Here is a 19,773-nt window from a genome sequence, read left to right on the forward strand (position 1 = left end):
AACAGGAGTTAGACAATAAAAAAGACGCCACCAGTCAATACAGCTATAGTCATTGAGAGAAAGTGCACATATCTCAGAGCATCTAGAGGTTTGCTCCTATTTGCTTAACTAGTCAGGAAACTTTGTCTTGAGACCTTCTAAATTTTGAGGCAGGCAGGCCCTCTAGATTCAACGACCGAGAAAGAAAGAAGGGAATATATTAAGATGAGAATCAGTACAGCCTGTGTTGAAATAAAACATTTTTATTAGACCAAAGCAATCTTTAAAAAGGTGCTATGATGAAGTAATTAAAATTGCCAATGATTATTTTTGTGAACCCAGTTGAGACTGATATCTTATCTGGGATTCCTCTCTATCTTGGACGTTGCTGCCACATTCTCCAGAGCGTTTCCTTTTATTTCAACTCAACCCACATCTTGCGGTACCCGCTCCGCGGGTCCCGCTGCGAGGAAGGCGGACTGAAAGCTCTAACGAGGGAAAGTGAGAGAAGCAGGGCTGCGAGCTGTTGCTGGCGCAGGACTACCTGTCCCAGGAGCGCCAGCAACCTCCCCAAATTGCAATCAGCTGGGGCGCTCTCCCTGCCGGCTCCTCCCTCGCTCCAGCAGTGCAGATAAGCCTCTTTCCTTCTGCTCTCCAGTGGATTCCTCTCTATCTTGGACGTTGCTGCCACATTCTCCAGAGCGTTTCCTTTTATTTCAACTCAACCCACATCTTGCGGTACCCGCTCCGCGGGTCCCGCTGCGAGGAAGGCGGACTGAAAGCTCTAACGAGGGAAAGTGAGAGAAGCAGGGCTGCGAGCTGTTGCTGGCGCAGGACTACCTGTCCCAGGAGCGCCAGCAACCTCCCCAAATTGCAATCAGCTGGGGCGCTCTCCCTGCCGGCTCCTCCCTCGCTCCAGCAGTGCAGATAAGCCTCTTTCCTTCTGCTCTCCAGTGGATTCCTCTCTATCTTGGACGTTGCTGCCACATTCTCCAGAGCGTTTCCTTTTATTTCAACTCAACCCACATCTTGCGGTACCCGCTCCGCGGGTCCCGCTGCGAGGAAGGCGGACTGAAAGCTCTAACGAGGGAAAGTGAGAGAAGCAGGGCTGCGAGCTGTTGCTGGCGCAGGACTACCTGTCCCAGGAGCGCCAGCAACCTCCCCAAATTGCAATCAGCTGGGGCGCTCTCCCTGCCGGCTCCTCCCTCGCTCCAGCAGTGCAGATAAGCCTCTTTCCTTCTGCTCTCCAGTGGATTCCTCTCTATCTTGGACGTTGCTGCCACATTCTCCAGAGCGTTTCCTTTTATTTCAACTCAACCCACATCTTGCGGTACCCGCTCCGCGGGTCCCGCTGCGAGGAAGGCGGACTGAAAGCTCTAACGAGGGAAAGTGAGAGAAGCAGGGCTGCGAGCTGTTGCTGGCGCAGGACTACCTGTCCCAGGAGCGCCAGCAACCTCCCCAAATTGCAATCAGCTGGGGCGCTCTCCCTGCCGGCTCCTCCCCCCATAGCTCTAATAGTTCATTAGCAGTCGAAGAGACCCGCTGCGCGGGAGCGCGCGGGAGGGCGCCGGGAGAAGCCCGGGAGAAGGGCGGGACCGACTGTGACCGACAGAGACTGATAGAGGCTGGGCTGGGACACATCCCTTTTATCCTTCATTTAGGTTAATACTGGTAACATTTTCAACCATTTTTTTCCATCTTCACTGTTCAATTTTATATTATTGATATTTATAGGATTGTATTGTGTCCCACATTTGCCCTCGTCTTTTATATACAAGATGACTACCAAGAAACTAAGATCCGGGCGAGTGCTAGTTGGTAGAGCTTGTTCTAAAACCAAATCTAATCCTTTGCGAAATAGAAACGGGCCAGCGGTACAAGTAAAAAGCACATGCCAGCTATATTCATTATGGGATAAGGGTAAAGACAAAGCGGATCGAGAAGAAGTCAACTCTGATAATACTATCATTAGTGCTAAAGATCAGGTACAAGACTTCTGCATGAATAAGATAGTTAGTAATTCGCCAGATATTACAGCCCCATCCCACACTGAAGTGTTAACCTATAAGAATCAAGAACAAGATATAGTTCCCCCTCCAGAAACCCAAAACTTGGTAACTAAAGAGGTAAATCAAGGTTCCCCATTATTAATTATAGCTCATAATCCTTCTCCCTTTTTAAATAATGATCAAAATATATGCCCTGGTTCATCATCCCCGCTGCATATTCCTCCAGAGGACTACACCCTTCCTGATATTAATCTTGAGTCCCAGAAAGTTCTAATTCAGAATCTTACCCCAAGACAGGATATTATGGCTACTCCTATGTTGCATCTATACAGCAGCACACCCTCTCATAAATCAGATTTTTCTACCCCAGAAATGAATCTATTTGTTAGTCCCTCTCACGACCAAAATCAAGATAATGATCGGCATAATTCATATGTACGAGAAAATAATGTAATCTCCGATTCCTTATCTACTCTAGAGCGACTAATTTCTTCTATCTTAATACTCTTGGAAAAATTAGTAAATGGATCAGATAATGTCTTTGACACAGTAACTCTGATCCTAAAGGCACTATTGAGTAATCATACAGGACTGGAAGATATCATCTACCCAAAAATATCAAATTCCCCTCAAAATTTAGGTGAGGAACAACAATATGAAACAAAGGATAAAATAGTAACTGACCTGCCTACTGCGTCTGATTTTCCGGGTAAGACTAATACAGATCTTATAGTTCCGATCCACTCTCCCATCCAAAGGAATGGGAATTTAATTAAAAATAATTGTGCCGCTCTTATTGGACAAGAGATTAAGACATCTCCGCTTTTGGAGATTAAAGAGAGTAATACCTTACCTCCTATCTTTCCTATTTTTGTCCCCCAAACAAATAAAGAAACCCTAAATTCATTGGCCATAGTGGATAAAGTGCCTCCCTCAGATGAGAATAAATTCGAAATAAAGGTATCTAAAAAACAAAAAGGGAAAAAAAGAAAACTAAATCGTAGATTCTATAAAAAGAGACAACGGAAAATTATTTTCGAAAATGTTAAAGATTCTCTAATAAACAACTCCAATCTGGTCGATTCGGATCCTAATTCATCAAATGAACTAGTGTCAAGTCCAAAGGTAACTCTTTCAGTAGTACAACAAGAACCAATAAGCCACACAAATCAGCAATACGCTGATGTTCAACGTACTATTGTAAATGATTTAAATCTAACTCCTGCTTCTGATTCAGTTTCAAGAGCAATTCTAAATCCTTTGGCTATTCCTTTCTCACAAGTTGTTGTACCTGAAATTACATGTAAGACAGCCCCTAAGACTAGAGAATACGTAGATACTCTCTTTCTTGATTTTATTCCCATCTTTGATCCAGACCTGATTTTAAATAGATCCGTATTAGTTAATTGTTTTCAGGAAATAGAGAGCCTAAAATTAATCCACTCGGCAGATATAGATGTTGTAAATCTAATAACTTCGAATAATGGAAAGATAGCTCGTGTGAAATTTTACTCCAAACTGGTATTAAACCACATTCTCCAGTGGGCAGAAGAATTTCAAATAAGAGGAATTGATGTTGATACTCACATACCGGCCAAATTAGTCGGCCAAAACTGTAAAGGATTGTTAACCTATCAGGGGTTGAAAGCCTGTTCTTCGGATAACCTTCCTGTAAAGAATGAAGAGTTGAAAATACGGATACAAAAAAATAAGCGACAAGTGATAGTTAATAATCCACTCTCGTTAAAACAGACTAGGGTAAAAGATGCTGATTTTGAGTGGAGTTGGTTACCCTCTATCCTGTCGAATAAATCGGGTCCTTCATTCGGAGTCAATCCTAATCTTTAGCGATAACTCAAAAATAATTTCATGGAACGTTGCTGGTTTAACCCAGAGTTCCGATAAATTGTTATTTTTAAACTCTTTAGATGCAGATATAATCTGCTTGCAGGAAACCTGGCTAATAGGGCACTTTCCAGTCATGAAAGATTATTATGTGCTAGAGAGCAGCGCCACTCCCTCTATCAGAGGCCGAGCCAAAGGTGGGCTAGCTTGTTTGCTATCTAACAAAATAACATGGAATTATACCCACTTTGTAGATTCGAATAAATTATTCCAGGCGATCACATTAATAAATTTCCTGAATGATGGCTCGAACAAATCGGTCATAATAATAAATGCTTACTTACCTCCTGATTTAAAATATAACTGTGGTATTAAGACGATTTCCTCCTTCATCCTTAACCTACAGGAATCCTGTCCCCCTCCACACATTATACTGGTGGGTGATTTAAATGCAAAAATATCAAATGGAGCTTTAGGGTTATTTAGAAACAAAACAAAGGAGGAAATGTTCCAGATACCAAAAGCCATATTCCCAAAGAATATTAAAACAAATAAAAGAGGGAAATTAATCTTAGAGAGCTTAACCGAAGCAGACTGTATTATAGCCAATGGGAGGTTTCCCTCTGACAGTCCTGCTCATTTAACACATAAATCAGGAAATGGTGGTTCAATTTTGGATTATGTGATTGTCGATAGCACATTTTTTAATTTTTTGAAGGACCTGGTAGTGTTAGCCACCGATCTTAGTGATCATAATGTCTTGATGCTGAAGTTGAATGTATCATCTCCCAAAAATCACTGGAAAATTGGGGATGATTTATTGAACTTTAATACTAAAAGCAGGAAGTGCTATTGGAACCCCGGGACTATTAAAAATCTGTCCAACTTACTGGAATATACAGTAGATAATTTAGCTTTATGGGAAGGCAGAGAACTAGACTGCTTTACGTCATTTTTACAAATTTTAAAATTAAAAGCTCAAAAGCAACTAACAGCTAAGGTAATGCATAAAATTCCCTCTGATCTCCTTAATTTAAATAAGGAAATAAATAAGCTGGTAAGGGCCCAATACCTTTCTCCCTCTCCAGACCGTAGACAAAGAATTTCACTCTTGAAGAGGAGAAGAAACAGGCTGAAGGTCAGATTAAAACGTCAGAAGGAAGACGCTCTTTGGTGTAAATTACGGGAAGCCGCCAAGAATGGTCGGACTAAGACCTTTTGGTCACTAATTGGGGAGGGTTGTGGGGTGAGAGCCAGACCCTCTCCGATATCAATAAATGAGCAGACTTGGGTACATTTTGTTCAGGGTCTATATAGTAGTAATGGCGAGGAGTTTGATCGCAATAAATTGCAGGAAGATTTATGTCCTTATGATCCTCCTTCCGAATTAGAAATTGAAACTGCAATTAAAGCTCTCCGCTCGTCCGGTGCCCTCGGCCCAGATGAAATTCCAATTTCTGTATTGAAAACTCATAGTGCCTTATGGGGAAAAATTCTATACCCCGTCTTTAAAGCCTGTTATAATAATGGCATTGTTCCACATTCTTGGAAAGGGAGCTTGCTAATTCCTATCTACAAAAAGGGCGCCAGGGATTCTCCTGAAAATTATAGACAAATAGCTCTCCTAGACGCTATAGGCAAGGTTTTCACCAAGTGTCTATTGAATTCTATAAATGACTGGGTGACCATGTCTGCAATTCTTCCACTAGAGCAGACCGGATTTAGAAAACACCACGGTACCTTAGATAACTCTACTGCTCTTCAAATTTTAATTGAAAAATATGTCACAGTCCGTAGAGGAGGTCTTTATGGAGCATTTATTGACTTCTCTACGGCCTTTGACAAGGTGGAAAGAGCTCTGCTTTGGAGTAAGCTAATAAAATTAGGAATGCCCCCGAGCCTATTGAAACTAGTTATTGAACTCCATACAGACACCTGGTGCAGAGTTTTAATGGGTGGTGATAGAGGACTCTCCAGGATAATATCTACCAATAATGGGCTTAAACAGGGCTGCCTCCTGGCCCCACTGTTATTTTCCTTATACATTGCGGATTTACCTAAAGCCATGTTAGCCACGAGTAATGGTATTGCCCCTGTATTAGGGGGATTATCCATCGCATGCTTAATGTATGCTGACGATATTATAATTCTAGACCTCACCCCAAAGGGTCTGAATAATCGTTTAAAAAGTCTGTACTCCTACTCCGTGGCCCACTTTTTAAAAATTAACACCTCAAAAAGTAAAATAATGTGCTTCTGTGGAAGGAGAAAACCTAAATACAGCGATTATTTCTGGTCTGTCGGGGGGGAAAGATTAGAAGTAGTTAAATCCTACCCCTTCCTTGGGAAGATCGTCACGAGTAATCTCTCAGAAAAAACCCATACAGAGAAGAATGGTAGGAAAGCTCTCGCTCAAGGGAGGAGTCTTATCTCCTTATACAAAGCGACAGGTCGGAGGCATTTTTCTATATTGCTCGAAGTCTATCAGGCAAAAATCCCCGCATCTCTAATCTTCGGACTAGAAATAGTGGACATGGCATGCTGGAAATTCCTGGATTCTATTGAGGGAAGAATTCTTCGTAATCTAGCCTCTGTAAATACTGCAAGCTCTACGTCATCGTTGCGACAAGAGTTTGGTCTACGTAGTGCACGGTCCCAGGCAGTGGCGAGTGTTGTGAGATGGGTTTTTTATATTGCTGAAGGAAAACCTGGCACCCTGAGGTTTCAAATAAAAAAAGAACTGCTGGGTTCCTATAATGTTTACTCCTCTATAGTAAAAAACTTCAGACAGGCAATTTCTCTATTACAGATTGATGAACAAAGTCTTTTTACACTATCAACTCCCCAATTAAAATTATCTTTAAAAACCTCATCTTGGGAGTTGAGTTTTAGAGCTGATAGTACGATCCGAAAGTTTAAGAGAGGAATGTTCACCCTCGGTAACTCTTGTGAAATTAAAAAATGTCAACCATATTTAGGTTGGAATCTTCCTCATGCAGTTAGGCGATTTATCTTACTGTTAAGATATGATTTACTCCCATTGAATTGTTTATTGTCTAAATGGCATGGTGGTACAGATATCTGTGACCTCTGTAAACTCTATCCCCAGGATTTATACCATGTAGTTTTTGTTTGCCCAGCCCTTATGGTACACAGACGAAAATGGGTAAAACCTCTGTGTTTTCAGCTGGGTATTTTTACTGCTTATGATTTCATTGTAGCTATGTTTAATCCTCCTAACGAAATGTTTTGCTTTAAATTGTTTTCCTTCTTTAAATGTTTTTTAACACTGTATTGACATTTCTATTTAAATATGTATTGAAAATTGTTTCTTTTCTTTTTTTACTTTATTGCTAAACTGTTATGTGGATCTCGACAGAGTTCCGTTATCATAAAAATAAAAAACTTGAAACTTGAAACTTGAAACTTATCTGCAAATCCAAGTACATTTACTGCTGCTCAGAAATATTCTCATTGCTGACATAGAGTGGGGAGTTACACTACTCCAAGGTTGTGGGTGATAGCAAGCCAGGCTTCATGATAAGGAGAAGCATGGAAGTACCTATCGTAAATGAATAAATGAGGTCAAAAGCAATGCAAAGTGAGTGAAATCCTCCTCATAGCATATTCAGCCACTTCTATGATTCTGAGTGGCAACTTAACTTTGGAATCAGAAAGAGACACGTTAGTGATAGATTCCTTACCTTAGAATATCCCCAGGCGTCAGACTGGAATTCCGAAAGTTTTACTAGAAGTACCCCTGCGCGTCAGTAGGTGGCGTCCTGTGGCTCCGCGTCCTTCGCTGGCGTCGTATGCGCAGAGCTGATGTCGCAGAGACTACTTAGGCGCCACCCATGCGCGCTGACGTCAGTTCTGTTATTTATTTTTCCGCGCCAGTCAGTGCAGATCCGGTTAGAGCACGTACCTCAGTCATTTTATTACCATCTTTTTGAGACTTTTGTCTCGTGTTGGTTTCTCTGGTGCGAGTAGGGATGCCTGGTTTCAAGTCCTGCAGGACCTGCCGTCGCAATATGTCGGTGGAGCACCCTCACGATGTCAGTCTCTACCGCCTGGAGCGCGACCATGACTACCGGTCCTGTCTGGACTGTAGGGCTATGGTCCCGAAAGCCTTGAGGGAGCACCGCCGGAAGTTGTTTGAGGTTTGGCATTCGTCCCCGCACCGTTCGGTTTTGGAGCCTGGGTTTTGGAGCCTGGGAGTCCTGCGACCTACCCACCTTACCCGGATCCGTCGGCGACTCCCGAACAAATGCAAGAATTTCTTGCTGGATTGGACCGCCTGTTTAGGCCTTGGGCTCCTGCCGGTGCGCCTTCGGGCCCAGCGGTCCCGTGTCAGGATCCTGCTGATCCGTCAGCTCCTCTGGCGGATCCAGCCCCGGCGCGGACAGTGGCTCCAGCCCCGGCGCCGCAGGATCCTGCGCCCCTGGCTCCGGCGCCAAGAGGTCCCATGCTGCCGGCGCTGCAGTGGATACCGCTGGTGGAGGATGATTGGGACGGGTCCGAGGACCCTCTTGCTTGTCAGTGTGATTCTGAGCAGGACTAGGTGGACGATTTGGAGGAGGCCGCCGGCCTTGACGTCTCCTCTGATCCGGGGTTAGCCTCTCCCCCGCCCGCCCACTATGGAGGATGGTGTCTCTTATACGGTGGTGCTCCGTTGGACAGCTGAGGCCCTTAACCTCGAGCTCCCCACGGTGACCTTTAAGACTAATCTCCTCACTTAGGTGCTTCAGTCGGTGTCCACTTCATCGGTGCCACTGCTGCCCTTTAATGAAGCCCTTAGTTGTTGGGCACTTGGTCGTGGCCAGCCACAGGGGCCCCTGTTGATAAGAACGTCGCCAGGCGCCATCGCCCGGCGCCGGGTGACCGCAGTATTTCTTACCACCCATTCCACACCTGCGAGTCTGGTCATTCAAGCTTCGACGTCCCAGAGTGCTTTTCCCAAGGCTCTGCCGGATAAGGAACACCGTCAGTGAACACCCTGTGCCTTTTGGGCCTTATTTCCAACGCGCTGTGGGATACCGTTGCTGAGGTGTTGCTTGGAGGAAGTCCAGACTGTGCTGTCTTAGGCTGTGGCTGAGGCTGAGGGTAAGGACGCGGCTAGGTTCGCCATTCGTTGTGGCTTGGATAACGAGGACTCTCTCGGTAGGGCAGTTTTCACGACCGTGGCCATCCGTCTCCACGCCTGGTTGAGGTCCACCGGATTTTCCCTGGACGTCCAGAGCTCGCTCATGGACATGCCTTTTGACGGCAATTGCCTGTTTGGCGATAAAGCCGACACTGCACTGGAGCGTTTTAAGGACTCTCGAGCTATGGCCAAGTTCTTGGGACTTTCTGCCACGCACCCGGCCACGTCTGCTTTTCATTCCTTTCATGGCCACAGCAGAGGCACCCCTGCCTGTTCGTTCAGTCAAAAGTCTGCGCAGAACCAAACTCAGCGTACCCAAGGGCATGGAGGCCGCCGGGCTGGCTCCGAGGGCTGGCGTGAGGGTCAGTCCACCTTCGCCCCCGCGACGTCAACCTCGAAGCCTTCCTAGTCTGAGCTTCAGGTCGTACCCCAAGCCGGTGGGTGGCAGGATTCGTCATCACCTTCTCCATTGGCATTCTGTCACTTCCAACAAGTGAGTGCTGCAACTCATCAGGAGGTGCTATTCCCGCCCCTTCGAGTCTACTTCCCCGGCCTTGCCACCTCTGTTCCACCGCATGTTGGGGGATCAATTTGCACTTCTTCAGCAGGAAGTTATGGCCCTCTTGGCCAAGGGAAAAGACACACAATTGATGGACAGAATGCAGAACAAATCAAAACATTCACCCCTAGTCAAGCTATCTGGGTTAAATCCATCATTTTTTTGCTCACTATTCCACCCCAGTTTAGACCTGGCCATATGCAAATCAGTCTTGACCCTGTGCCTCATGGGAACAGTCCAGCCGAACTACCAAGCCAGGTCCTCCCTGGACCGGAAACAAGCATCCTGGGACTGGTTTCGGGGTTTGCAGAACAAATCAAAACAGTCAAGAGATCTGGGTTAAATGCATCATTCTTTTGCTCACCATGCCCAAGGAGGACCTGGCTTGGCAGTTCGGGCTGGACTGTTCCCTTGAGCCACAGGGTCAAGACTGATTTGCATATGGCCATGCCTAAACTGGGGTGGCATGGTGAGCAAAAGAATTATGGATTTGACGCGGCTTCAGGTTTATCCTCCCGAGCGGCGGTTTGAGGTTTAACCTCCCGAGCAGCGAGTCCGGATATTCAGGCTATGATTCCGATCTTTCAGCCTCTATCCCAGCTACAGTCAGGATGATCATCCGGCTCCTGGGCCTGATGGCCTTCTAGGGCAACATGCCAGATGGCATATGAGGGCTCTGTAGTGGGACCTGAAGTTCCAGTGGGCGCAGCATCAGGGCAGCCTGTCCTATCACGTCCAGATCTCGGAGGGCACTGTACAACACTTGCAGTGGTGGCTCACGAATCGCGATTGGGTCAATGGCAGATCCCTCTCCCCTCCCCAACCGGAGCACACAGTGGTGACGGATGCGTCCCTCCTGGGATGGGGAGGCCACTTGGGAGAGGCGGAGATCAGAGGTCTCTGGTCTCCGGCGGAGTCCTGGCTCCATATCAAACTTTTGGAACTTCGTGCGATCCGGCTTGCACTGAAGGCATTCCTTCCCTCTGTCCGGGGAAGTGTGGTGCAGGTGTTCACGGACAACACAACCGCTATGTGGTATTGCAACAAGCAGGGCGGGGTGGGGTCCTGGACCCTTTGTCAGGAGGCTCTGTGTCTCTTTCTGCAGTGGGGAGATCCTTGGTTAGATCTATTCGCCACTGAAGAGAAATCGCAATGTCATCAATTCTGCACGTTGGAATTTCCAAGGCGGCACTCACTCGGGGACGCCTTTCATCGAGAGTGGAGCTGCGGTCTGTTGTACGCCTTTCTGCCTATACCACTTCTGCCCAGGGTGCTGAATGAGATCAAGCGCGACCGGGCCCAAGTCATCCCTGTGGCTCCGAATTGGGCACGAAGATACTGGTATCTCGAGCTACTCAACATGGCGATCGATCCCCTGATCCTACTGCCTCTTCGGGAGGATCTTCTGTCACAGCAGCAGGGGACCATTCTCCACCCGAACCTGTCCAGCCTCCACCTCCATGCGTGGAGATTGAACAGCAACAGTTGACAGCTTTCGATCTTCCTCCTGAAGTCAGTGATGTCATTCTGGCAGCCAGGCATCCCTCCACTAAGACGGTATACGCCTGCAGGTGGAACAAATTTGTGGCATGGTGCACAGCAAAGGCTGTGGATCCCCTTTGTGCCCCTTGTTCTGAGGTCCTGCTGTTCCTTCTATCCATGTCCCAGCAGGGCTCTGCTCTGGGCACTATCAAAGGTTATCTTTCGGCCATCTCCACCTTTCTACGGCTTCCAGATCAGCCTTCTCTTTGTAAGTTCCCGGTTGTTAAAGGTTTTCTTTAAGGCATTACACAGATGTTTCCTTCTGTGCCGTTCATAATGCCTCAATGGGATTTAAACCTTGTCTTGACATATCTGATGCGCGCTCCCTTCAAGCCCCTTAATAACTGTCCTTTGCGTCTTCTCACTTTCAAGATGGCTTTCCTGGTAGCTATCACCTCTGCCAGAAGAGTGAGTGAGCTCCAGACTCTTTTTTCCAAATCTCCTTTCCTTTCTGTTCATCCGGACAAGGTGGTTTTAAGGACCCGTCCTGTCTTGTCAAAGGTTGTCACGCCCTTCCACATCGGACAGACCATCACTTTGCCCACCTTCTTTCCGCCTCCGCATCTTTCAAAAGAAGAAGAAAGGCTCCACCGTCTGGACCCAAAACATGCGCTCTCGTTCTATCTGAAGCACACACAACAGTTCCCGGTGGATGACCAGCTCTTTGTTGGCTACGTGGGCTCAAAAAAAGGTTGGGCCGTTTACAAACGGACCATCTCTCGGTGGGTCGTTCTGTGAATCAAAGCTTGTTACTTATTGGCTAAGAAGGAGCCTACTGTGGGGCTGCATGCCCATACTACCAGGGCGACTGCAGCCACTACTGCCTTGGGACGCCACATTCCCTTGCAGGACATTTGTCAGGCAGCTATGTGAGCCTCGCTGCACACGTTTACCAAGCATTACTGCCTTGACCGTCAAGTCCGGAGAGACGGCTTCTTTAGCCATTCTGTTCTCCGTGACTTCCTGGTGTAATCTTGTTGGCAGATCCACCACCTGGGTTGGTATTGCGGGGGTATCTATTCTAAGGTAAGGAATGCATCACTAACATGTCTCTTTCAGATGCACAAGTTACTACTTGTGTAACGATATATCTGTAAGAGACATTAGTTAGTGATAGATTCCTTACCGCCCCTCCCATCCTCCCCGTTCTGCGAACTGATTACTAGGGTTAAGGTCATCCCTTTCAAGGCCCTAGTTTCAATGCACCAGTGGTCAGTGTCTTGCATGGCTCTGCATTCCTGATGCGGAAAGTCGTGTACAGAACTGACGTCAGCTCGCATGGGTGGAGCCTAAGTAGACTTTGTGATGTCATCTCGACACATACGACGCAAGCGACAGACGCGGAGCCGCAGGACGCCACCTGACACGCAGAGGTACTGCTAGTAAAACTTTCCGAATCCAGTCTGACGCCTGGGGATATTCTAAGTTAAGGAATCTATCATTAACCAATCTCTCTTAAAGATATATCGTTACACAAGTAGTAACTTGTGCATTGTGCGCAAACTGTGTGTGAGCCCGATCACAAATCGCCAGTTTCATGCAGATTGCTTTCCGTTGTGGAGTAACTGCTCCAAATTCTACTTTAAAACCTAGAGCAATTTGCATGGGGAGAACAATGTGGAATGGTTTACAGTGTCGTAAAAACTATCGCAAAACGAAGAAAATTTTCAGGAGTCCTAGGCGGTGGTTCCTGGGCTCAGATTTGAACAGTCATAGCCTTATAGCACTTGACCCTCCGTGTAGCGTAAATGAGTTTGCCTCAAAAATTGAAAGGAGAGGAGAATTATCCTCTAGTTGACAAATATTTTGTTTGCGTCACCAGTAGATGGGGTTAAAAAGCAAAAGGTCCTGTAAATATTTTCACTTTGCTAGGAGGTTGACCAATTAACCCACATTAGGGGCTAGGTACTAATAAATCAGATGATAATTGGATGACACGAAAAATAAAGATCAGTTTTGTTTCTGTAGCTTCGGTTTCTCAGGTGTTTGTATTAACCTTTTAATACAATCACCTTGATGTTTGTAAGGAGTGTGCATGCCCAATCTGTGCACCATATGAACACCAGTTCTTTTGGCTTTATCAGTTTTTGTGTTTTTTACCGTTCTGAGAAAATGTACAGTAGGTCGGGCTTGAAATGTCAACTGAGCGTCAAAATAATTTGTTTTTGTTATTAACACATTTAATTTGGCCTGGGCAGAATTCCGGTATGCAGAACTCCGCGAAGTGACCGAAAAACTCAGTGCGATGCGGAGTTCCGCAAGCAGTGGAGTGCGTTAACTCGCACGATTCGCACTGATTTTTTAGCACTCGGTATTTGTCCCACACTGGAAAATCAACACGAATGACACCAGTCGCACCACAAGAGGACGCTTCTTCTTTTTGCACTGTAAGTGGATTTTCTCAACGTGAGCGGTCACGACCATCCGTGACAACCCATGTTGCGAAATCTCCCTGGGAGGTGTGGAGTGAGGAAAAACCGCTGCTCCCCTTTGCAGAACTCCATGTGCTTGGCGTAGTACGGAAAACTCCACGAACGGACCGGAGTTCACCTCCCAGGCCTACATTTTATAGGCTAGGGTTCTGGATGTTATTCTTGGCTCGTAACCAAGTAAATAAAGAAAAATATATATTCATCCTATTAACTGCTTATAAATGATGTTTTTAGTGTATGATATGCTAATATATTTGTATTTCGTATAGATTCTAATATTGGAAAAACTAGCTTTAATAAAATGAATGTGCTTTTTTGTAGGTTTATGCAGTTTGCTATGCCACCTCATTTCTGGATCTACACAGAAACCCAAGCAACGTAACCACAAATCTTCATAATATTACAATCAACGTGAACAGGGATGAACAGTATTTATTTTTGGTGAGGAGATTGCAATAATAAAGCAGTGTTTGATGGAGCATTATTTTTTTGGGCAAGCCTTTTCACAAGAATACTGGTGCTGCGTTCTTTTAAAAAGTTGGTGTTATTATTGGATATAAACTGGTAGCAATTATAAGCCGAATAGCAGACGTCCATGAGCTGTATTACGCTGTGTTCCCCGGTCCCACAACCACCATGTGAACCTGCTGGCTGCACCCCTAGGGCATTTTGGTATTACAGAACAGGATGCAAATTTTTGTGTAGTCCCTCTGTTTTAAAGATGGTGTCTGTGCTACATTTGTGCCAGTGCAACTAAAGGGGGCAATCCTGCATTTGCATGGAGCACAGCCTATTGCAAATGAGGAAACACTTTGCTGCTGCTTCTGTGCTATTCTACAGAAAATGCCACACACAGAAAAGAGCAGTGAGGAGGTGCATTGGGTGTCTTGCATAAAAGAGTGTTGTCAATTAGTGTGCCTTCTGAAAGCACCCCTTAAAAGGGGGTAGTGTGCGGCAGGGCCCCGCAAGACATTCTTCAGCAGGCAGGTGTTGTTACTTGCAGCACCCAACTGCAGTAGATCTCTGCTTACCTTTCAAATGCAAGCAGATTGACAGTTGGACTAGTGGCATCAAACAGCAAATCGGCCTTTCACTATTGCACAGGTGCCAGGGCAGGTACGTGTTTACAGCTGCACTGGGGACAGCGCATATACCATAAGACACATCACTATCTCGGTATATGGCTGGCACACCCAGGTAAAGGTGCACCATGGTGCAAAGTGGGACAATGCACCTGCTACATAATCCAGCCCTTGGATCTCTCCATATTGAAGCGTGAAACTATATGTATGTTTTCTATAATGTAGGGCAAACATGAATGTACTCTGTTTGCCCTCTCCTACTAAGTGGTCACAAAACTGTGAGCCCTGTAGCCAAAGTCGTTGCAGGTTGTTAAAGTCTGATAAAGTTACCCTAATGTAAAATTGCTTTATTTGCTTCAGAGAGCAGGGGGTGGGGAGTCTCTTCACATTGTCTCATAGACATGCTTCCAAACTTAGCCTGTTCCCATAGAGCACAAGCATAAACGACACACAGGCACACACACACACCACCACCCACCGTCCTACTAGCAGTCATCAGTGGTAGTTATAGTTTTACCTAATTTCCATAGAAAATCTTTTTTTGACTTCCTTATAACTTTGGTGCCGTTTGACGAATCTTCATGACATGTTCCAAACAAAGTGGCACAGTATGTCTAGTTCTACATGGAACGTTTTGGAGTAATCTGTCCATGCTAGGACCGAGGGAAAAAGGGGGAGGGGGTCCAAAAGTGTGATTTTCCTGTGCAATTTCCCATAGGGATTTTGAACACGACTATAGGCCGAACTACTCAACGGAATTACACCAAATTTGGCGGAGAGGTAGCTCTTTGTCCAGAAAGAGCCCTTTTTGTGATTTGGTGTAAATCATTAAGTAGATGCAGAGTTACTAAAGGAGTAACACAATTGTATATTTAGGAACACCAATCCTCTGCGGTTCTGCGGCAGTGGATCTGCAACATCACGCGCCACCAGCAACGCCATGATTAGCTGACCACAACTTGAACGGAAGGTTGTAGCCACCATTTTAAGTATTAGGGAGCAGCCATGGGGACTAATAACGTTTCTGTAAAATGATTAACTACTTCGATGCTGATGACGGAACCGCTCCGTCATCAGCTGCGGTTGGGCTGTGCTGATGACGGAACGGTTCCATCGTGGCCCGGCCGCCGCTCCTGCGCGGCGCTGATTTCGCGCCTGCGCGGCGCGTTCTCTTAGGCGGGCGGGGCCATGACGGAACCGCTCCGTCACGAGCACAGCCCAACCGCGGCTGGTGACGGAGCGGTTCTGTCACCAGCATGCGACGGCCGTGCGGCCGCCCCGCCCTTTTAGCGCTGCGGCGGAATAGCCGCAGCATCGATGTGGTTAAAGGGGTCATGGGTCACCCCATTGGTAGGTCAGAGGAGTGAAGGAGGGACCTATGTTGGGTGCGAAATTGAGGTATAGCGGGTTTTTCCTACTTTGTGAATCTGCGGCTCCCCAACGAGGCTCAGCACGGCCCTTCATGTAAATATGCGTACTTGATGCACTTTGAAAGAAAAAAACACTTTCAGACACCCACACAGGTGTTCACACACCCATTTACAGACTCGCCCAGACAGACACACACCCAATTACATAGCCATGCAGGCACTCTCACACCCACTCACAGGCCTACAAAGGCACTAACACACATGTGCAGGCACTCTTACACCCATGCAGGCACTCTTACACCCATGCAGGCACTCTTACACCCATGCAGGCACTCTTACACCCATGCAGGCACTCTTACACACATGCAGGCACTCTTACACCCATGCAGGCACTCTTACACCCATGCAGACACTCTTACACCCATGCAGGCACTCTTACACCCATGCAGACACTCATACACCCATCATACACCCACTCACAGAGCCACACACTCACACACCCAGTCACAGACACACCTACTCACAGACCTAAGCAGGCATTGACACACCTACTCACAGACCTATGCAGGCATTGACACACCCACGTACAGACCATGCATGCACTCACATCCCCATGCAGGCACTCAGAAAGCCAATCAAAGATCAACATAGGTACTCACACACCCAGCCACAGACCCACACACATATTCACACACCTACTCACAGACCCACGCAGACACTCACATACCTATGTCATGAGTGATGTAGTATGTGAGATCATAAACAGTGCATTGCAGGGGCATAGGTTATAGTTAGCTCAGGTAACTATAACTACTGAATTTCTATGTTGTTGTACATGTAAATATGAGCCTAACTATAACATCTCTCTAACCTTTGTTTTTTTCACTGAATTTCGATTTTCAAAAAAATTCTATTTCCTATCTAAACCTTCCTTTTAACCTTATTTTTTTTCAGTGAATTTATACACATATTCATTTTTCTGTCCCATGAACCCCATCCTTCTGGCCAAGTCACATTTTTAGGGGAGTAGGCACAGTGTCCTCCTCCCTGGGCCATGTTAGGCCTTGAGGACCCCATCAATATTAATTAATTCCTTTTTGTAAAGCGCAAACATATTACCCCCCTTAAGGGTTTCAAGGCGCTAGGTCCATTGGGGAGATTAAGTGAGCTGTTGCCCAGAGTCACATGATGCTGAGCTGAGCTACTGCCGAGGATCGAGCCGTGAACCCCTTAACTCCAAAGTCAGCCTATCTAGCCGCTGCATCACACCTCTCCCTCTCACTTGTGAGGCACACGCTTTTTAAAATGTTGTTATTTTTCCACGGATTTATGTATGCTCCATTTGCTATGAACATTTTTTCTAAAAAGTTACGCCCCAGTTGGGATCCCTGTGAGACCCCGCCCCTAGGCATAAGGGGTCAGGGTATTCCTACTCTAGCCCTAGTCTTATTTATTTTTTTTAATGTTTTTTCTTGGGACTTGGCCGAGCCAAATTCCCAAAATGGCTGCCAACACTCTCTATTCGAAATATTGAAGTTCTAGCAGCCAATCGGATCTCATTTTGTCCCTAGATATACATAAATCTTTTTGATTTAATAACTGCAAAACTACTGAATGGATTTGCTCCAAATTAGAAAACGTATTCTTTCTGGACCAAGATCTGGCTTTCTGCCAAATTTGGTGTAATTTGGTTCATCTGTTCAGGCTGTAGTTGTGTGTAAAATTCCTATGGAAAATTGCATTGGGAAAACGCAAACTGGGAATCCCTCCTTTTTCTCGGCCCCCACTTGACGAATCACCCCAAAAATGGCCATATTGCAGCTGAATTGAGAGGCATAATAGGTTTTAAAATGTTGTGAAGGTTCGTCAAATGGTGCCAAAGTAGATAGCAAAAGAAAAAGACACTTTTCCAATGGAAAGTAGGTTCTAACTATAACTACCTACTGGCGAAATCTGCACTGTTGCAAACCATCTGGATTATAGAATAAGCCATAAACGTGCCTCTTGTAAAGCAAGGTATAATATTCCCTACCACGGGCCTTTAGTTTGCTTGTATTGGCATGTTGTATGAGATCTTGCTACATAATAAATTAATATTTAATTTGTCCCCAAATACATTATCTGTATTTATCCATTTTTTTACATGAATCGAAAGGTGTACAGTTCCTATGGAGATGATTAAGATGGTCAAAGGGGAACGGGGTTCCAGGTAAGAGAAGGAAGAAGGGGAAGGGGGAGCCCCAATAAGGAGCAAGGTCCCTCACACACCCGAGAGGTGTCATTCTTCATCATAGGGCAGCTCCTCGTTGACCCGGGGCTGCAATGCCCGACGGACTCCGCAGGGGGGCTCTTTGCCGGAGGTCTTCTGTGCTGTTAGCCAGGAGGCCCTTGACAATGAGGTAGTGGGGCAAGCGTAGAGTGGGTGCCAAAAGTGTGTTAAAAAAAGCTATGGGTGTCCTAAGAACCTTTATTTGCTGGGCACTGATAGTATGGTGAAAAGCTAACTCAGTGAGTCGTGGCTGGCAAGGGAAATTAAACCTGCAGCAGACCTATATGTGGGGTGAGAAGTGAAAGTGGGTCAATAAGTCGACATGTTTCATGCCTTGATTCTCCTAATGGATGAGCAGCATTTCATCAGGACAGGAAGAACAAGAATCCTAATCTACTCTGAAGTGTCAGAGACGGTCAAAAAGAGTGTCCTAAGGAGTCCCATCCCTATGTCATGGATAGAAAAGTCATCCAGAAAGGGAGAAAAGGGTGCAGGTAAAATCTTCCTTCCGGCAAAAACCTAGAAGGGAATGAGGACAGGCCTCACCCTGGACGTCCGGATTCACCCGTGCACTGGCGGGAGTGAACCACTGCAAGGTATGGATTCCTACTCGTGGGTCCTGTCCACGTCCGGACGCCTGGGAATATTTAATTTGTGTCCTAATGCATTATCTGTATTTATCCATGTTTTACAAGGATTTAACTTGTTTTGTTTAAATGTTCCTTAAGGTCCGGGTGGTTGCTCCATATGAAGGCCCACCTTCCGAATATGTTGGATTGAAGATGATTCCTGATAATCGGTTACCACCTCGTCACTTGCATTCAGTGCAGGTTTCCAAAACTTCAGCAGTCATCAAATGGGAATCTCCTTATGACTTTCCAAATGAAGACTTGGTGAGCAGTGTTTAAGTTCCATGAATTTTATCTACAAAGAGGAATGTCTGCTTTGACCATCTCAACAATTTTCACTGGGTTTTGAATTTCTTTTATTGCTGTAAATCTGTGCATAACGAAACGTAATTGTAAGTGGCAGTGTGGAATAATTTGGGTGCTCCCAATGTGTTTTAAATTCTAGGTTCGAAAAAATTAGAGCTTTCCCATGTCCTTTTACTCTTTCTGAATATGTTTCAGTTCAGTTTGCATTCCTATTCCAACAACAGACGTAGGCTAACTCATTTTAATAATCAAAGCTTCTGCTCCCAGCTAGGAGATAAAGATCTCAGCAAATGGGTTACTCCGTCAAAACAGTGACGGAAATCCCATCCGCTGAAATATAAATCCCATAGGATAGCATCAGATTTATATTTCAGCAAATGGAATACATGTCACTGTTGTGATGGAGTAACGTGTCCTCCAAGATCTAAATCAGGCCCTTTGTCCATCAATGTCTTACTCATAGTGCACAGGCCCTCTCTTGAGCAGCGCAGATGCTTAATATTTAATAATTTAACATCTATCAGTATCAATATTACAGTTGTTACCAGTGTTACTAAAAAAAAGCATTTACAATGCAATAGGTCTCACATTTACGCGAGTTTAAGCTA

General features: G+C 45.7%; 1 protein-coding gene across 1 annotated transcript in view; it reads left to right on the plus strand.

Annotated features, from left to right (window-relative positions):
- Positions 1-19,773, plus strand: part of SORL1 (sortilin related receptor 1) — a 607,546-nt gene that overhangs the window by 512,490 nt on the left and 75,283 nt on the right. Inside the window, exons 30-31 of the mRNA XM_086949665.1 lie at positions 13,831-13,950; positions 18,959-19,123. Of these exons, the coding sequence (XP_086805791.1) occupies positions 13,831-13,950; positions 18,959-19,123 (285 nt within the window). The remainder of the gene's footprint in view (positions 1-13,830; positions 13,951-18,958; positions 19,124-19,773) is intronic.

This window comes from Lissotriton vulgaris, unplaced genomic scaffold (assembly GCF_964263255.1).
Source record: "Lissotriton vulgaris unplaced genomic scaffold, aLisVul1.2 SCAFFOLD_911, whole genome shotgun sequence".
Lineage (NCBI taxonomy): Eukaryota > Metazoa > Chordata > Amphibia > Caudata > Salamandridae > Lissotriton > Lissotriton vulgaris.